Genomic DNA, 15,496 nt, shown 5'->3' with positions numbered 1-15,496 from the left:
TGAAGTGAGTGTTTGTTTAATGTTAATGGAATTGCAAACTAAATTGAAAAGCAGCTTTGCGCTTCATTTTTTTTAAGAGTGTAAGAGAATAAGAACCTTTGCTTGGCAAAACGACTCATTGATGCGCCGCTGACAACTGCTGGTCAAAATTTTACAGTACTTTAAATGTACAACAAAACTCAGCCCAAACACACATGAAAATGCTTTTACAACGAATTGCAAATGTTTTATTAAAAGTATATTGTTAAAATACAATTTACACATCATCAAATACCAATATTAAATATGAATGAGTCTGTAAAAAGTGTTATTTGGTTGTTTTATAGAGGACTTGTTTAAAACAAGAGATGCAAAGGAGCCTCTCATGGGTCAGGCTTCACAGCAGATATGTCCCTAGTTTGAATGTGTTTTAAGATGACGTAAAATCCCAAGGTGCTGGAAGCTCCTTCAGATGTAAGTGTTCATCTAAAAGATGGTCTTTTCCTCTCAGCCAATGCAAAGGTCCCACGAATGGAGCTGGTTGATGCTGGAAATGACTGTGATATCTGCGAGAAGATCTGAACATGAGCTGCTTTACAGTCATCACAAACTATTTTATAGGCCCCGGAAATTATTGAATTGAATAAGAGTAACACAAGCAGATAGATAGATAGATATACACTTAACAGATGGTTCACAGATTTGATCAATATCAGAAATGTTTTCTATGGTAACAACACCTGATGGTAGTCGATCCTAAACACTGTATGAATGTAGTCATGCTGTTCTCCTGGTTGGAGATCATAATAAATACAGATACAGATAAAAAAAAAAAAGAAAAACTACTTTAACAAAGTGCGTAGTAAAAAGATAATATATAACATGTACATAAAACATTAGAAAACACAGTCTCCAGCATCAGTTTGTTGTATATTGTTTGTTGTTTTATATATATATATAAATATATATAATTACTGCAGTCAATAAAAATGTATTCATCTCACACGCTTTTTCATGATTTCATATTGAAATAATTTCACATTTCACATTAATGTACAATCAACAAAGACAGTATATATATTTGTTTAATAGTACTTCTTTAATGATTGATGGCCAGTATCAATGATACTGATACTGACTTTTCTGTACCCCCCCCCCCCCCCAATATTTAACCACTGACTATAGCTATTCAACATTACAGTATCATTGAGAACTATCAATTTGAACATTTAAGTTAACCTTAAACAATCTTCACGTAAACCCATTATAATAAACAGCAGAAATATAAAGAAATTGAAATGATCAAACACTAAGTTCTAAATTAAATAAAGATGAATGCTTAAAGTTATAAAAGTTTTTTCCTTTTCCTTTGATTAATAGACATCACAGCAGCTGGTTATTAGGTTGTTTTGGCTGCTGTTTCTTTAAGAGCTGCTGCTGCTGAACGTGACGTGGATCAGACGAATGATATTTCCACTCAACTCTTTTTACCTCTTCTGACCACTTCGGGTCTTAAAGTCTGTATTAATGAGCTGACGAGTTAAATCGGGTGTGTTAGATGAGGGAGAGTGCTGGGCTGCTCCAGGACAGTTTTAAAAAACATTTCAGAGACATGTTCTTAAATGTGACTCATATAAAATAAATGACATGCATGCACAGTTTTAAGGCAGCTTTAATCTGCTTTTTGGTAACTTCATGACTTACCTGACCAAGACATTGCATGCACATAGTTTATTTTGTGCTTTGATATGAAAGGATACAAGCTACAATATTTTTAACGCATTAAACTGAAAAAAATAATTGCCTACATTTAACTCATTTAAATTTTGAAACCACTAATAGGCTATATGTATATATCATTATTTTTTATTTTATTAAAAAAAATGTATTCAAGTTAGTTGATTCACATTATGGAGTATAATGAGATATAACCACTATATGAGAGGTATGGTCATTAACCATCTGTCCCGTAACAGTGTGTAATATGTCAGGATGTGTCTCTACTGGAGTCGCTCCTGCTCCAGCCACACCATGGCGCTCTGCTGGCTCAGGATGCTGCTGCGTATGACAGCCAGAAGCTCATCCGTGCTGCTCCATGCGTTCGGCTCCACCGTGCTGAACATCACAGGGAGAGTCTCCAGCTGTAGCTCCTCCATCTGACAGGCCTCCATCAGGTCCTCCTCTCGCTGGCCCGATAACAGCTTCCTGAAACACACACAGGTTTCACCGGGGTTTAAGGTTTGTGTGACATCAAGAGCTAAATGTTGGGCTGATTTTGTGACTGATATGGATCCAAACCTGAACTTGCGTCCCTTCTTGTCTTTGGGTTTGATGTAGATGATGATGGGATAGATGCTGTGCTTCAGGAGATTCTCCACATGATTCAAGCCCAGCTGAAGCAGACAGTGTTTGTCCTGAACACACACACACACAGTTTTAACACAGCTGTGAATCTGAGTGTGTGTGTGTGCGTTTGTTAATGTTTACCTGGTTAATGACCTCTTGAATACTCTGTAGTTTGATTCCCAGTGGTTGATCTGTGGAGTCTATGAGGAACACACTCTTATCCACACAACTTTCAACTGGCTCTGTACACGATGATAACAATGGGGAAAATAATCCATGAAATGTATAATAAATTACTGAAATTGTGAACTGAAAGGTATCAGGATTTTTAACAAATAAATTGAATGACATGTTAAAAACAAACTATTTTGAAATAGACAAAGTAACTCCTGGCTGTTATTTTTTGTATCATCAGTGAAAGTCTGCTGCTGTACCTGGATGGCAGGTGTTGAAGTCCAGACCGGATTCTGCCGGCTGCAGCAGACGCTCGATGATCCCGCGGGACAGAATAGATGGGGAGAAAACCACCGGACGTTTGCTGAAGACCCCAACCATCTGAACCAGACTGAACGGGATCAGCTGCTCCTCATGACCTACACACACACACACACTCAGAACTCACAATATTCACTCTGATTGGTTGAAGGTTAGAGTGGGCGGGGCTTACGGTTACTGAGTGTGTAGAGCAGCGGACTGGATGAGCCACTCTTGCGATAGTTCGCTGCGACCGCTTTAATGAGCCGAAGGCGCTCAGAGGTTTTCTTAAAGAACTACAAACAGACACGAAACAAACAGCTTAGTGTCTATGAGAGAGACAGAGACAGACAAACAGACAGAAAGACAGAGAGACCGACACCTTCCTCCTGGAGTGATTCTGTTCCAGCGCCATCGTTCGAAGCCTCACCAACAGCAGCTGCTGAGCCCTGAAGAGAAAACATTGACGTGTTGATATGACACCAGACAGATGGTTAACATCAAATATCCACATCTTCTGAATATGAATTTGTGATTGCTCTTCATCCCAATGTTTTTGTATGCTGAATTGTGATGTGGTTATTTAATAATTAATATTCATTCAATATTGTCAGCAGTTGTTGTCTTATTAGAGCAAACTATGTGACTAGAGATGATGACAACAAACATTTAATTATAGAATTAAAATCTATATATATATATATGACAAAATATAGGATAGGATATAGAATAGCATGACAAAAAAGCACCAATTATGTGCATTTTCATAGATTTTTAGTCACTAGAGTTAAAGGGATGCTATTTAAATACTTGGTGATATTTCAGTGTTCATGTATTTCTCATGTATTGCGTGCATCATGTACCTGTTGTAGTTGGGCACGGCTCCGGCCTGCAGCGGCGCCCCCGTGTGTTTGTCCACGCGGATGCAGCGCCACTGGTATTTACCATTGTAACGCGTGTCAGTGACGTGCAGCACGTCGTCACAGCAAACCTGGAGACATGGTGGGTCGCCATGGTGAGAGAGGTCAAGGTTCACGCGCACGTAGAAGGAGTCGGCGCCGGTGAAAGACGGAGAAGAGAGCTCAGCGAGTAAACGAGAATAACCTGAGACGAGAGAGGAAAAGACTGAATCATTATAGAAAATACAATGAAACATTCACAGTCTCAGGATTTTCATCTGAGCATGATACAATTTCAAATGATCAATTTATGCACACACACTTGATTTGAGAAGGTTCTTAGAAACTCTGATGGAGCAAATGTTTGCGTCTCACCGTCGGGATTGTGTGTGTGTTTTAGCGCGTTTGGTTCTGTCCACCACTGCAGTGAGAAATGAGCCACTTCAGCCGTACACTGACTGAGACGAACATGACCCTCGCCGAACAACCCCTGATTCATCTGACAACAGAGCACATGATCTGAATATGTTTCAGAGAAGGAGGAACTTCCTTTCTGACAGGAAACAGTTTTCTGTCTCTCTCACCTCCAGGAGTTCACTGCCTTCCCTCAGGCCGCAGATCTGCGCAGGTGAACCCTCCCTGACTGTCTGCACAAACACACCTGTCCGGTTTCCTCCAATGATAGTGATGTCATTGGCCAGACTGACGCTTTTGGGCAAGGAGAACGCCAGAGACAAGCTGAGAAACAAATGAGAGGAACATGAGACAAAACAAACATGATGAAGGTCATGTTAATGCTGATGAAGGGTTTGTACCGTGGGGAGGATGATGAAGGTTTGATCGGGAGAGTTGGAGTCATGTTGATCAAGTCAGGAGGAAAGAGCTGAGATGGCAGAGAGCTCCACGAACTCAACAGACACGAGTCTGAGTCCTCTACAACACACACACACACACACACACAGACACCATTGCTAACAATCTAAATACAAACTGAACACCGACAGAAAAACAGTGGAGATGTTAATCTTCACCAGTCCCATGATTCAATTTACTTCTAAAGGTGAAGATCTGACATTTTTACATTACAATACAAAACAGGGGTCAGTTTTGACAAGACAACAACATTTCAGCTGCAATGATTCTCAAAACCAATTTAATATCAAAGATAACACAAAAACTACTATTGAACACTTATTTGTAACTTTATTATCTTTTTTAATAATAATGAAATTAATAATTTTATTTCTAAAGCACATTTACATAAAACTCTTAATTTTTATGTTTATATGTGTATGCTTTTTTGTGTCTGTTGTTTTTTTGCGGATTTAGTATTGTAATATCTATTGATCTTGTGATGTTTTTTTATCATGTATCTATTGTATAGCACTTTGGACAGGTCTGTCATGGTGTTCCTCAGGGTTCTGTAATGGGTCCTATATTGTTTAGTGTGTATATGCTTCCTTTGGGAAAAATTATTAGGAAATATGGTTCGGGGTATCTCTTTTATGCTGATGACACCCAAAATTACATCAGCTCCAAGTCTCATCCTATTTTCACCTCAACAGTTCTTTCAGAGTGTGTGCTGGAAATAAAAACGTGGATTCACCATAACTTTTTAAAACTGAATTGTTCTAAAACAGAGGTTCTACTCATTGGCACACCAGTGGCTATTCTCAAGGGTAGCAGTCTGAATTTGATTATGGATGACTGTAGTACTTCCATCTGCTCAGGCTTGTAACCTTGGAGTTATTTTTGACACTCATCTGACACTAGACTCTCACATTAAGTGTATTACCAAATCTCCTTTCCATCACCTCATAAACATTGCAAGAATTAGACCTTTCCTCACTCCACCTGATGCTGAAAGGCTTATTCATGCATTTGTCACTTCCAGGATTGAATACTGTAATGCACTATTCATTGGCTTACCTGCTAAATCAAGAATTCATACTTATTTTGACTGAATTGCGATATATAAACTCTGAGAAAATCTGTGAGAAAATCTGAATTCTGACTTTTCAGTTTAGATCTCACAATTTTGACATTGTTTGCATAACTCTGAGCTTAAATCTTGAGAAAAAAACGTTTAGAATTGTGAGATACGAAAGCAAGAATAAAAAGTTGCAATTATAAAATGTGGTCAAAAATGAATCAGTTCTGCAGTTCTTTAGAATCAATTCAGAATCATTGAACAAAGAATGGTGACACATCAGAGAATCATGCTGTTGATTTTCTAACACCTCTAACAGTTAGACAGGTTTGGACTGAGATGCACAGACAGACAGAGAGCTGTTTGACACACCTGTATGTGGCTCGTTCTCGTCGCTCCCCCAGGATTTCAGATCAAACCTGCAAACACACAGACAGTGAGACGCCAGTGAATCATGAGTCAGGCGTCGTCCTTCACTAGTTTAGTGATGTCTGTAAACTAAAGCTTCAGCTGTAGATTCATGTATTTAACTCAGTGTGCAGTGTTTGCTTTGTCTTACTCTACGTTTGCTCTGCGGTTGATGGAGTTCATACAGGGAGGAAAGGGAAATGTGGAGAGTCTGTTGATGTCCTTCTCAGTGTTACACTCCTGCACAATCACAAAAACACACAGTGAGATTCAAACACAGGACGTGATCATCACTGCATCATCCGGTAAAATAATATATGTTTTTACCGGCGTGAACAGATTCTCCTCTGAATTAGAGCAGCAGGAGTCTGTGACACAAACACATAACAGCGTCAAAAAATTAACATTAACAAGCTTTACACAATACAGACTGTTTCAAAGCCACTTCACAGTACCAAAATAACACAATAACAGTGTTAATGTTGTACAATTCTTCAATTATGAATCAATCTCAGCAGTACAGCAGCTCTACAGAAGAAAGCAATGTTGTTTTCCAGTTCAATTCAGATCAAATTCTGTTCTCATTCGTGTCAGTTAAATACATACTATTACTATTCACACAGTAACACTCACCTTCAGACTGCTCACAGATCTGAGCTCGAGAGGTTGACTGTAAAAACACAGGAACAGCATGAGAGAACAACACACACATGTGCACTCAGAACACAACTGTGTGTTTATGTGTGTGTGAACTCTGACCTTCAGATGAGCTCTGAGTGTGAGTGGACTGGGACTCAAATCAACTGAACAACACGGGCCGAAACACTGATCCTCACTGAACAACGACAGGTGAGACTACAGAAACACACACATACACACATGTTCGTGAACGTATAGTAAAGTATAAAATAGTATAGTATTGTTGTAGAACAGTACAGTATAATACAGTCCAGTATAGTGTAGTGTAGTATAGTATAGAGCAGTGTAGCTTACTATAGTACATTTTAGTACAATACAATGCAGTACAGTGTAGTACAATACAGTATAGTGTAGTATTGTACGAAGTAGTACAGTGTAGTATTGCATAGTAGAGTGAAGTGTAGTACAGTTCAGTATTGAATAGTACATTATGGTACAATGTAGTGTAGTAAATAGTGCAGTATAGTACAGTACAGTAAATTATAATTTACAGTATAGTTCTATTCAGTATAGAAAGGTACAAAGATAGTTTGTTGCAGTGCAATGCACTATGAATTATAGTCTATACTTCAATATAGCATATAATATGCTTTAGTATAGTATATGCTGGGAGTTTAGAAGAGGTTTTTCAGATAATTGAGAAACAGAAGCATGCCATGTGTAGTCTGTGGTATGTAGCGTGTAGTGATGCAGACGTACGCAGTGCATGCAGGTGTTGCTCTGCTCTCTCAGCTCTCTGCTTCTCTCGGTCTCTCTCTGCAGCTGCTCCAGGCTGGTCTGCAGCTCCGCGATACGTTTGCGCAGACGGTTCTTGTCCAGGAGGCAGTCTGTGAACTCCAGCTGGAGACTGTCACGACTGCGCAGCGCCTTAAACACACACACACACACACACACACACACACAAGTGTTTAAGCACATGTTTGTGTGTGTGTGTGTGTGTGAGAGAGAGTGTGTGTTTGGTACCTGGTCTCTCTCTCTCTCCAGCTCCATGATCTGGTTGAAGTAGGACACACTCCTGCTCTGCTCCGTGTCCCAGTCCAGCTGCAGAGTCCTGAGACGCAGCTGCAGCTGCTCACACTGAGACGCCAACTACACAAACATATTATACATGTACGCTTGCATTTATGTATGTATAGATAAATAAGGTGAGAAACATGCATGCATAGATTGATAACAATATGATTAATAACATGGATTTAGAAAATAGACTGCCAACTTTCAGAATAGCTTATCCAGTTACAAAAAGTTACAAAAACATACAGTATTACTGAAAAAGTTTAAGACTTATTAGAATTATTAAATTAGTTTATATTAGTAAGAATGACTCACAGACTCCGAGATATTAAATCCAACACCCATAAAATCTGTTCATTTATATTATTATTTTTGTATCACTGATATAGTATTATAGTTTTATATTATATAATTTTATAATGTTTTATATAATTTAACTTTATGACACTATATAATCTACTTTAGAGCTGGTTAATAGTTGAAATTGAAGATGTGAATGAACTGATTGCTGTTCCTGTTTATTACTGTAAAGCTGATGGAAGCATTTCTTTTGTATTAAACACTATACAAATCATTTTGTAATGAGCTTTAATGAGTTAATTTTCCAACTACGCTTTATTTGCACATTAAATCCAACTTTACAGCGCACACAAAACAAAGGCTGAGTTCAGAATGGCATTCTCATTCTATCTGTTTCAAAAAATGCAAAAAATGAGTGATGAGATGCTAGTATGTGATTTCCCACTGAGCCTATAAACAGCACAGACACACAGAGGTTTGCTCTTACTTTCTCTCTCTGAGTCTCGGAGCTCTCCAGCTCGGCCTGCAGTCGGGCGATGGTGCTGCTCAGCTCCTGCCTCTGCTCCGCCGCCTCCCGCCGGTCCTGCTTCAGGATGTCCAACAGAGCCTAAAACACACGATACATCAGACGACCGACACACACTCCGGTAAGTGTCAGCAGGGTCCCTCACATGACTCTGACCTGATTTCCAGAGTTAAGCTCTCTGTTTCTCACAGGGAGCGGTGGCTTCTCCACTGGTACTGTGGGGGCGGCGTCATACACCCCATTGCTTGTGTGATGGGTCAGCACGGGGGCGGGGCCATCGTGAACTCGTTTCTCCACCTCCTGTAATCTCTTCCTGAGCTGCTCCACCTGTCAGTGACATCACCGCATGGACACGCCCACTTTGAGCCTAACATGAACTGTGTTTATCTGGAGTGTGAAATATTGATTAATGTTGACTACCTCTGTGAGCAGTTCTCTCTCACGCGCTGTAGCTCTGCGTTGTTCCTCTAATGCCCGCGAGTATTTCACAGCCTGTTCCAAATGTCTCTCCTTCAGCAAACCCAACTCACGACTGCCAGACTCCCAGTCCTGCCTCAACCTGACCCATAAACACACACATCCAAACAGATCTACATTTATGCATTTGGCAGATTATATATATATATATGATTTGCATGACAATCACATGCGATTTATCGTGTAGCCCTTGTTTGTTGATCAAAAAGTACAAAGTAGATGAGGAAAACTAGGATGCCAGGTGTATTCAAAGTGCCGTTACTGTCTAGTTTGCATGGAATGGTGTGCCGTGATTGGTTGAGAGAATATATCGCATTCTGCAAAAAAGGGAGAATGGCTTTGTCGCAAGAGGGAGAAAACATGACCTTATAACTCTGCGAATATCGTATTTTGCATAGAATTAAAATTGACGACCAGATACAATACAGAAACTCAAAAAAAAAAGAGTTTATCGTGTTTAGGAACCAAACTCTTCATGTATATATAGGATTGGCTTGGTAAAGTACATGACAATGTTAATGTGCTCAGTCTTGGAGGAATAGATCTGCTACGCTGCTGCTGCTGTGAGCATGGAAGAAATACTGCTGCTGCTTCACTTATAACTTATACTGTATGTACATCCCCATAGCATACATGTTCACCCATAGCAGATCTATTCAGGTGGAGCTGAGGAAGGTGGAGGGTTTCTAAAGTGCGCTGCTACTGCTAAAGCAAACAGTAGCCAAATATTGAATGTTGAGCAGCAAGCTCATTGGCTAGCAATACAGGAGAGAACCAATCAGTGTGACGTGATCATTTATATGTCCTATATATAGACCATTATTTTGTATTTTCTTAATATTTAGAATTTTATTTTATTTTAAATATATACTTTTTCATTTTTTAAACTGTCTATACAGTTTTTATTTTAGTTATTTTAGTACATCTATTTTGGTTTAAGTGAAAATAAGAAATGTGTAAAAGTGTAAATGCACTTTAAATACACTAGGTTTGAGAAGAATTGGATATGTGTGTTTTCTTCACCTCTCCAGTTGTATGCGGTCCTGACGCAGCTCCTGTGCTTTGCGTTCAGCTCGACCGCGCTCGTCCTCGGCCACACGACAGCGCTGAGACAGACGCCGCTCACACACACGGCTGCTGTGCAACTGCTCTCGCAGCTTACGAACCTCCAGCAACAGAAACTGAGTCAGACCCTCGGGACCCTCCTCATCTACACACACACAACATCCCACAAACAACATCAGCAAACCGCCATACTAGAGCTGCTGCAAGATGATTCATTTGTTATTTTTATTTTTTATTTGGCTCTATATTGAAAAAAAATAATTTACTTTATTCACTTAAATACTCATTATTTGTCTTGTTTTCCTGGGCAAATTTAAAATATTCTCAAATAGAGTTACACAAGAAGCAAAACTAGTAATAAGTCTTGTTTCCTAATAAATATATCAAAATTAATTAATTAGTGTTTTTTTAAAAAGAAAAATCTTATAAACTCACTTTTTATCCAATTTGTTCATTTTAACATAAACTCACTTCGTTTTGGTAATTCTTTTCCTTTTTCATGCATAGATTACCATAATTTTGATTACATTATTCTTGTTTTAAGAATGAAAAAAAAAAAATAAATAAATAAATAGAAAATTGTTTTAGCATAAACCTGCGGAGCCCCACACATGACATGCAGGAAAAAATAAATAAATTGTGTGCACAATTTACTAATTCGTTCCCTCAGTGTACTTAAACGTGCACACATTACTATTGCGTTCCCTCGATTTACTACTTGGTTCACTCAATTTATAAATTGTGCATACGATTTAGCCAATCGAGGGAACGCAATAGTAATGTGTGCACGTTTAAGTACACTGAGGGAACGAATTAGTAAATTGTGCGCACAATTTATTTATTTTTTCTTGCATGTCATGTGTGGGGTTTCGTACCGTATAAACCTACTGAATTAAAAAAACATTTTTGCTGTGTTATGCAAAATTTTAAATCATTTTCATACATTTCTTATTCTTCTAGCATAAATCCACATAATTGTGCAACATTTGTTTGTTTCTAGCATAAACTCAATATAAACCCACTTAATGTTGAGGAAATGTTTTTGGTTTAAGCATAAACTTGCTTAATTTTAATCTGTTCATTTATTACGCTGCCATACTGTACCTCTGAATTATATAGAATGCACGCAGTGCATAGTATGCAAATAATGCCTGGATGACATATTAAATATACAAAAGTTAAAGAAGAAGAAGAAATTTATGATATATTCCATTTCATATACAATTACTGTGTTCAATTCAGAAAGCAATAAGTCGATATTCACTCCAAGTGATGTAATAACAAGTGAAATGAGGCAATTTCACAAACATTTAAGGAATAGTATGAGTAGTATGCTAGTGTAGGATTGTGAATTCGGTTGTAGTCACCCAGCATGATGGAGCAGCGCTGTGTCGGCTGTTGTCCGGTCAGCTGAGTGAACTGCTCTGGATGGTAAAACTCCAGTGACTCCATGAAGGCCTGAAGACCGCGCTCGCCACGCCCCCTCAGGATATCCAATAAACGCCCTGAGCACAACAGCCAATCAAATCACTGCACACTGACAGAGGTACACCCGCCCACTAATCACATTCCACTCCACATTGATTCCTCCTCTGATTCTCTTTTAATGTCAACATTTGCATCCAGATTCACATACTATAAATATTATACTAGTTTAGTACGTCCTAGATCATTACATTGGTAAAAGGGTTAAATATTACCTACAACTCTTTGCACTACACATGAGGAAAAGCTTATCTGGTTCCTTATTGACTTATCCAGATACTAAAATGTAAGGGAAATGAAGCTGAAGCTTTTTCAAGGAACGAAATTGAACGCAATGTTATGACATGGCAGAATTTCCCAATGCGGCTGTACTTTCTTACTACAAGCTGTGAAATATTTACTTTCCATTACCAATGGGAGAAATTTTAATGAAGATCTTATGAAGATCTCAGAAAACATGCTGACGACGCCGGCTGGTCAAACCGGTGGAAATGCAATCAGAACTCAACCGAAACATGTCGAAAAGACATGTTTAATGGACATATTAATAAATTTGCAATTGCAAATGTTTGAATAAAAGATTCATCTATTAAATGGAATCTAAACACCTTTGACAAACCAACGGGAAATCTTTCCAAAAAGTGTAGTCTAGTAAATGCAGTGTACAAATGCAAAATAGTTTTCTTCTGATTCTCGAATGGAAATGGTGAAAATGCTGTAAGAACTCGCAAACTTTTATAAAGCAATGGAAAATATTTTTATGAAAGTGTAAACCATCAGCTAAAAAATTCAACAAATCATTAAATATGAAGTACTTACAGCAATGCTTACTGCATTTTCGGTAAAGTTGCTTTGCAATGATTTGTATCGTAAAAAGCACTATAGAAATAAACTTCAATTGGATTGAAAAGTACATGTAGGCTGCAATTTGTTTTCTTTCATTAATTTCTACTGCTTGTGTTGTGTGTGTTTTTGGCAGGATTTGGATACTTTAGTCCATTTGTTTTCCATTTATACCCACATTTGCCATTAAATTACAAAGCTGACTCAAAATTATTTAAAACCATATTAGACACTGGTTCATTAAATTCATGACTCAAATTTTCACACTCAGCAGATCTGAATTTTATTTATTATAATTCTTTTTTTTGTATACATAAATTGACTATTTGGGGGTTAAAATCATTCTTCGATAGTCATAAAAAAAAAACTTCAGAAGAATTTTTTTTTAACCTTGTATATATTTTTTCTCTGGCTTTTGGTTTTTGCTTTCTTTCTTTCTTTCTTTATTATTGTATATGTCTTGTTATTGTCCCTTGGCTTGTGTCCATCACTTCTCCGTGTGTGATGTTGTGCATCTCACCGGCTCTGCTGATTCTCAGTGGATACTGACTGGAGTTCAGCACCTCGTCCTCGTCCTGCTCGTCGATCACCTTGCATTGCCGCAGGTACGGCGTCAGCTTCGCCGGGTTTAAAATGCGGGTCAGTTTGTGTCGCACTCCTTCCACTCGCTCCCACAGCTCCTCGTACTTCTCCTCCTCTGACGGAGACATGAGCGAGCTCTCGTCTCCCAGCGGCCATTCACCTGCGAGACAACAGACGACGTTTATGAGCCTCATGATCATGACACGAAGCAGCTGCTCCTCAATGGCAAGCAGGTGGTGTGGGAGCCAAGAAACTGAGCCTGATTTCTGTTTTTTAGTTGCTTTAGTTTACAATGTGTTACTTGCTGTTTCTTTGTAATTACGAAATTAGCAATTTCTGCGTTTTTTTCTCTTTCTTTCTTTTTTTTTTCAGTGTGTTTTGGTGAACTTGTGTATATTGTACAATCTTATTAACTATTTGTATGTTTTGTATAATATTTATGCTCCACTGATGGGTATGTTCAGAGGTGAATCTTCATGCTTACTTTAAAAAAAAAATCACATCATAAAAAATAATTAATAAGAAATAAAAATAACTTTGTTGCATTCACACCAATCTCATGTTTTCTCATGAGATTTTGGGTGAACGCATGTGATGAAGGTGATATCCTAAATCCACATGATCATAAAACACAGATGAGATTGTAAATTCAATCATGAAAAGCACAACATCTCACTGCTGGGGAATGCAGACAGTACCATGCAGACCTCTCACTGAACTTGAGAGATAATCAGAGAAACAGACCGATAACACAGCTGGAGGAAAACAAAAACTGCGTTTTCATCCAGGCCTGCGTGTACCTGCACACCAAAATGGTTTCTCGGGAGACTTGGCGTAGATATCAGTTACGATTCATTTAATCATCACCTTTGTATATGTATTTCTAAAATTCCTCCGCATGAATGTAACACACCCAAACAACCATCATCCAGTAAGAGTGCCAGGCTATAAAATAATTCATGTAGAGATCTCTAACTCTGAACTGCAAACCTGAACCCGGTTTGAGGCATTAAACAAGATCTCATTTGTGATTCTTCTTGTGTAGAAGCACAACAAATACACTGAGTATACTGTTTCCAAACAAGCTATCTTGCTCTTGAGAGATGCTGAAGATTAGGGGTGTGTGTGAGGGGTTCGTGTGTGTGTGTGTGTGTGTGTGTGTGTGTGTCTTAGTTCAGGCCAGGCAGGTCCAAACACATGCAGGAATCTCAATGAATGTCTCATAGTGAAGGAATCCATTTCTGGGAATGACAACAGATCATTGTACACTAACACAAGCACATATACTACACACATGATAGGCGGCATTACAAACATCTGTTAATAATACAGTGATATTAAGACAAAGCTAACATAAAACTAATAATACCCTAATCCAAAGATATAAATAAAACATAAATTAAGTAGCCTACATCGTACAAAAAAAAGTATTTTGCACGAAAAATCATCAAGTTTAATTTAGTGTAACGTGCCTTATCTTCATAATTAGGCTGCTTGTGAAAACAACTACCAATTTATGAGTTAAATTAGTTTCAACTTAAATCCTACATAATTTTTTTCCCAGTACATACATGTACTGATATAGGCTTCGTTATAAACACACACACACACACACACACAAAACAACACAACACAAGTATGAGGAGACCACCTGTGTTTCAAGGACACTGAAAAACATAAGTGTTTTCCCCATACTGTCACATAACGCCGTGGTATCACTGAATCAAACATTTGATTCATTCGTTGATTTAGAAAAGTTAAAGGTCTTACCGGTCATAATTCAGCTGATGAACGAATGAGATGAGAGAAATGAAAACAACAGCGACACTTCAGACAGACAAAACCAGATGTGAAGGAGCGAGGCGAACTCTCCCCCCCCCTCTCTCTCTCTCTCTCTCTCTCTCTCTCTCTCTCTCAGGAGTCGAAGCTACATTGACATGATCGTTAACATTCGTCAGCCTTTCTGTCTCGACACCCACACTGTTTAATTTCACGAATCGATTTAAGGTAGGCCTAATTGTTTTAGAAAAATAACAGTCAGTCCAGGCAGTGTTAAAAAAATAGGGGGAAACACAAAATGCCTGAGTCACGCAATAAAATATGAAAGTCACGGTGAAAAACGACGGGGTTCCATAGAGGACTTGGTGTGGCAATCTCGTGTTAATTTGTAACTAGTATTTGGCGATTAGTCACATTACAGACGGGTCAGAGAGTAACTATCTATCCATCTATCTGTCTGTCTGTCTGTCTGTCTGTCTGTCTATCTATCTGCCTGTCTGTCTATCTATCTATCTATCTATCTATCTATCTATCTATCTATCTATCTATCTATCTGTCTATCCGTCTATCTGTCTATCCGTCTATCTGTCTGTCTGTCTGTCTGTCTGTGTGTCTATCTGTCTGTCTGTGTGTCTATCTATCTATCTATCTATCTATCTATCTATCTATCTATCTATCTATCTATCTATC

The 15,496-nt window shown here is 38.4% G+C and overlaps 1 protein-coding gene across 1 annotated transcript; it reads right to left on the bottom strand.

Moving 5' to 3' along the window:
- Positions 1-1,956: 1,956 nt before the first annotated feature.
- Positions 1,957-14,893, bottom strand: zmp:0000000896 (caspase recruitment domain-containing protein 10). Its single transcript, XM_059562687.1, has 24 exons — positions 14,798-14,893; positions 12,966-13,187; positions 11,485-11,622; positions 10,076-10,262; positions 8,996-9,134; positions 8,732-8,902; positions 8,537-8,656; positions 7,699-7,824; positions 7,435-7,602; positions 6,796-6,891; positions 6,670-6,706; positions 6,364-6,404; positions 6,188-6,276; positions 6,001-6,047; positions 4,514-4,631; positions 4,283-4,436; positions 4,074-4,197; positions 3,663-3,903; positions 3,182-3,248; positions 2,993-3,095; positions 2,760-2,918; positions 2,467-2,567; positions 2,278-2,393; positions 1,957-2,184 (listed from the first exon to the last, which is right to left on the bottom strand). The coding sequence occupies exons 1-24, from the start codon at positions 14,802-14,804 to the stop codon at positions 1,980-1,982; spliced, it is 2,976 nt and encodes a 991-aa protein (XP_059418670.1). The 5' UTR covers positions 14,805-14,893; the 3' UTR covers positions 1,957-1,979.
- Between the last annotated feature and the right edge of the window lie 603 nt (positions 14,894-15,496).

This window comes from Carassius carassius, chromosome 1, assembly GCF_963082965.1.
Source record: "Carassius carassius chromosome 1, fCarCar2.1, whole genome shotgun sequence".
NCBI lineage: Eukaryota > Metazoa > Chordata > Actinopteri > Cypriniformes > Cyprinidae > Carassius > Carassius carassius.
Note: the sequence above shows the minus strand (reverse complement) of the source record. Positions and strands in the feature narration are given on the sequence as shown.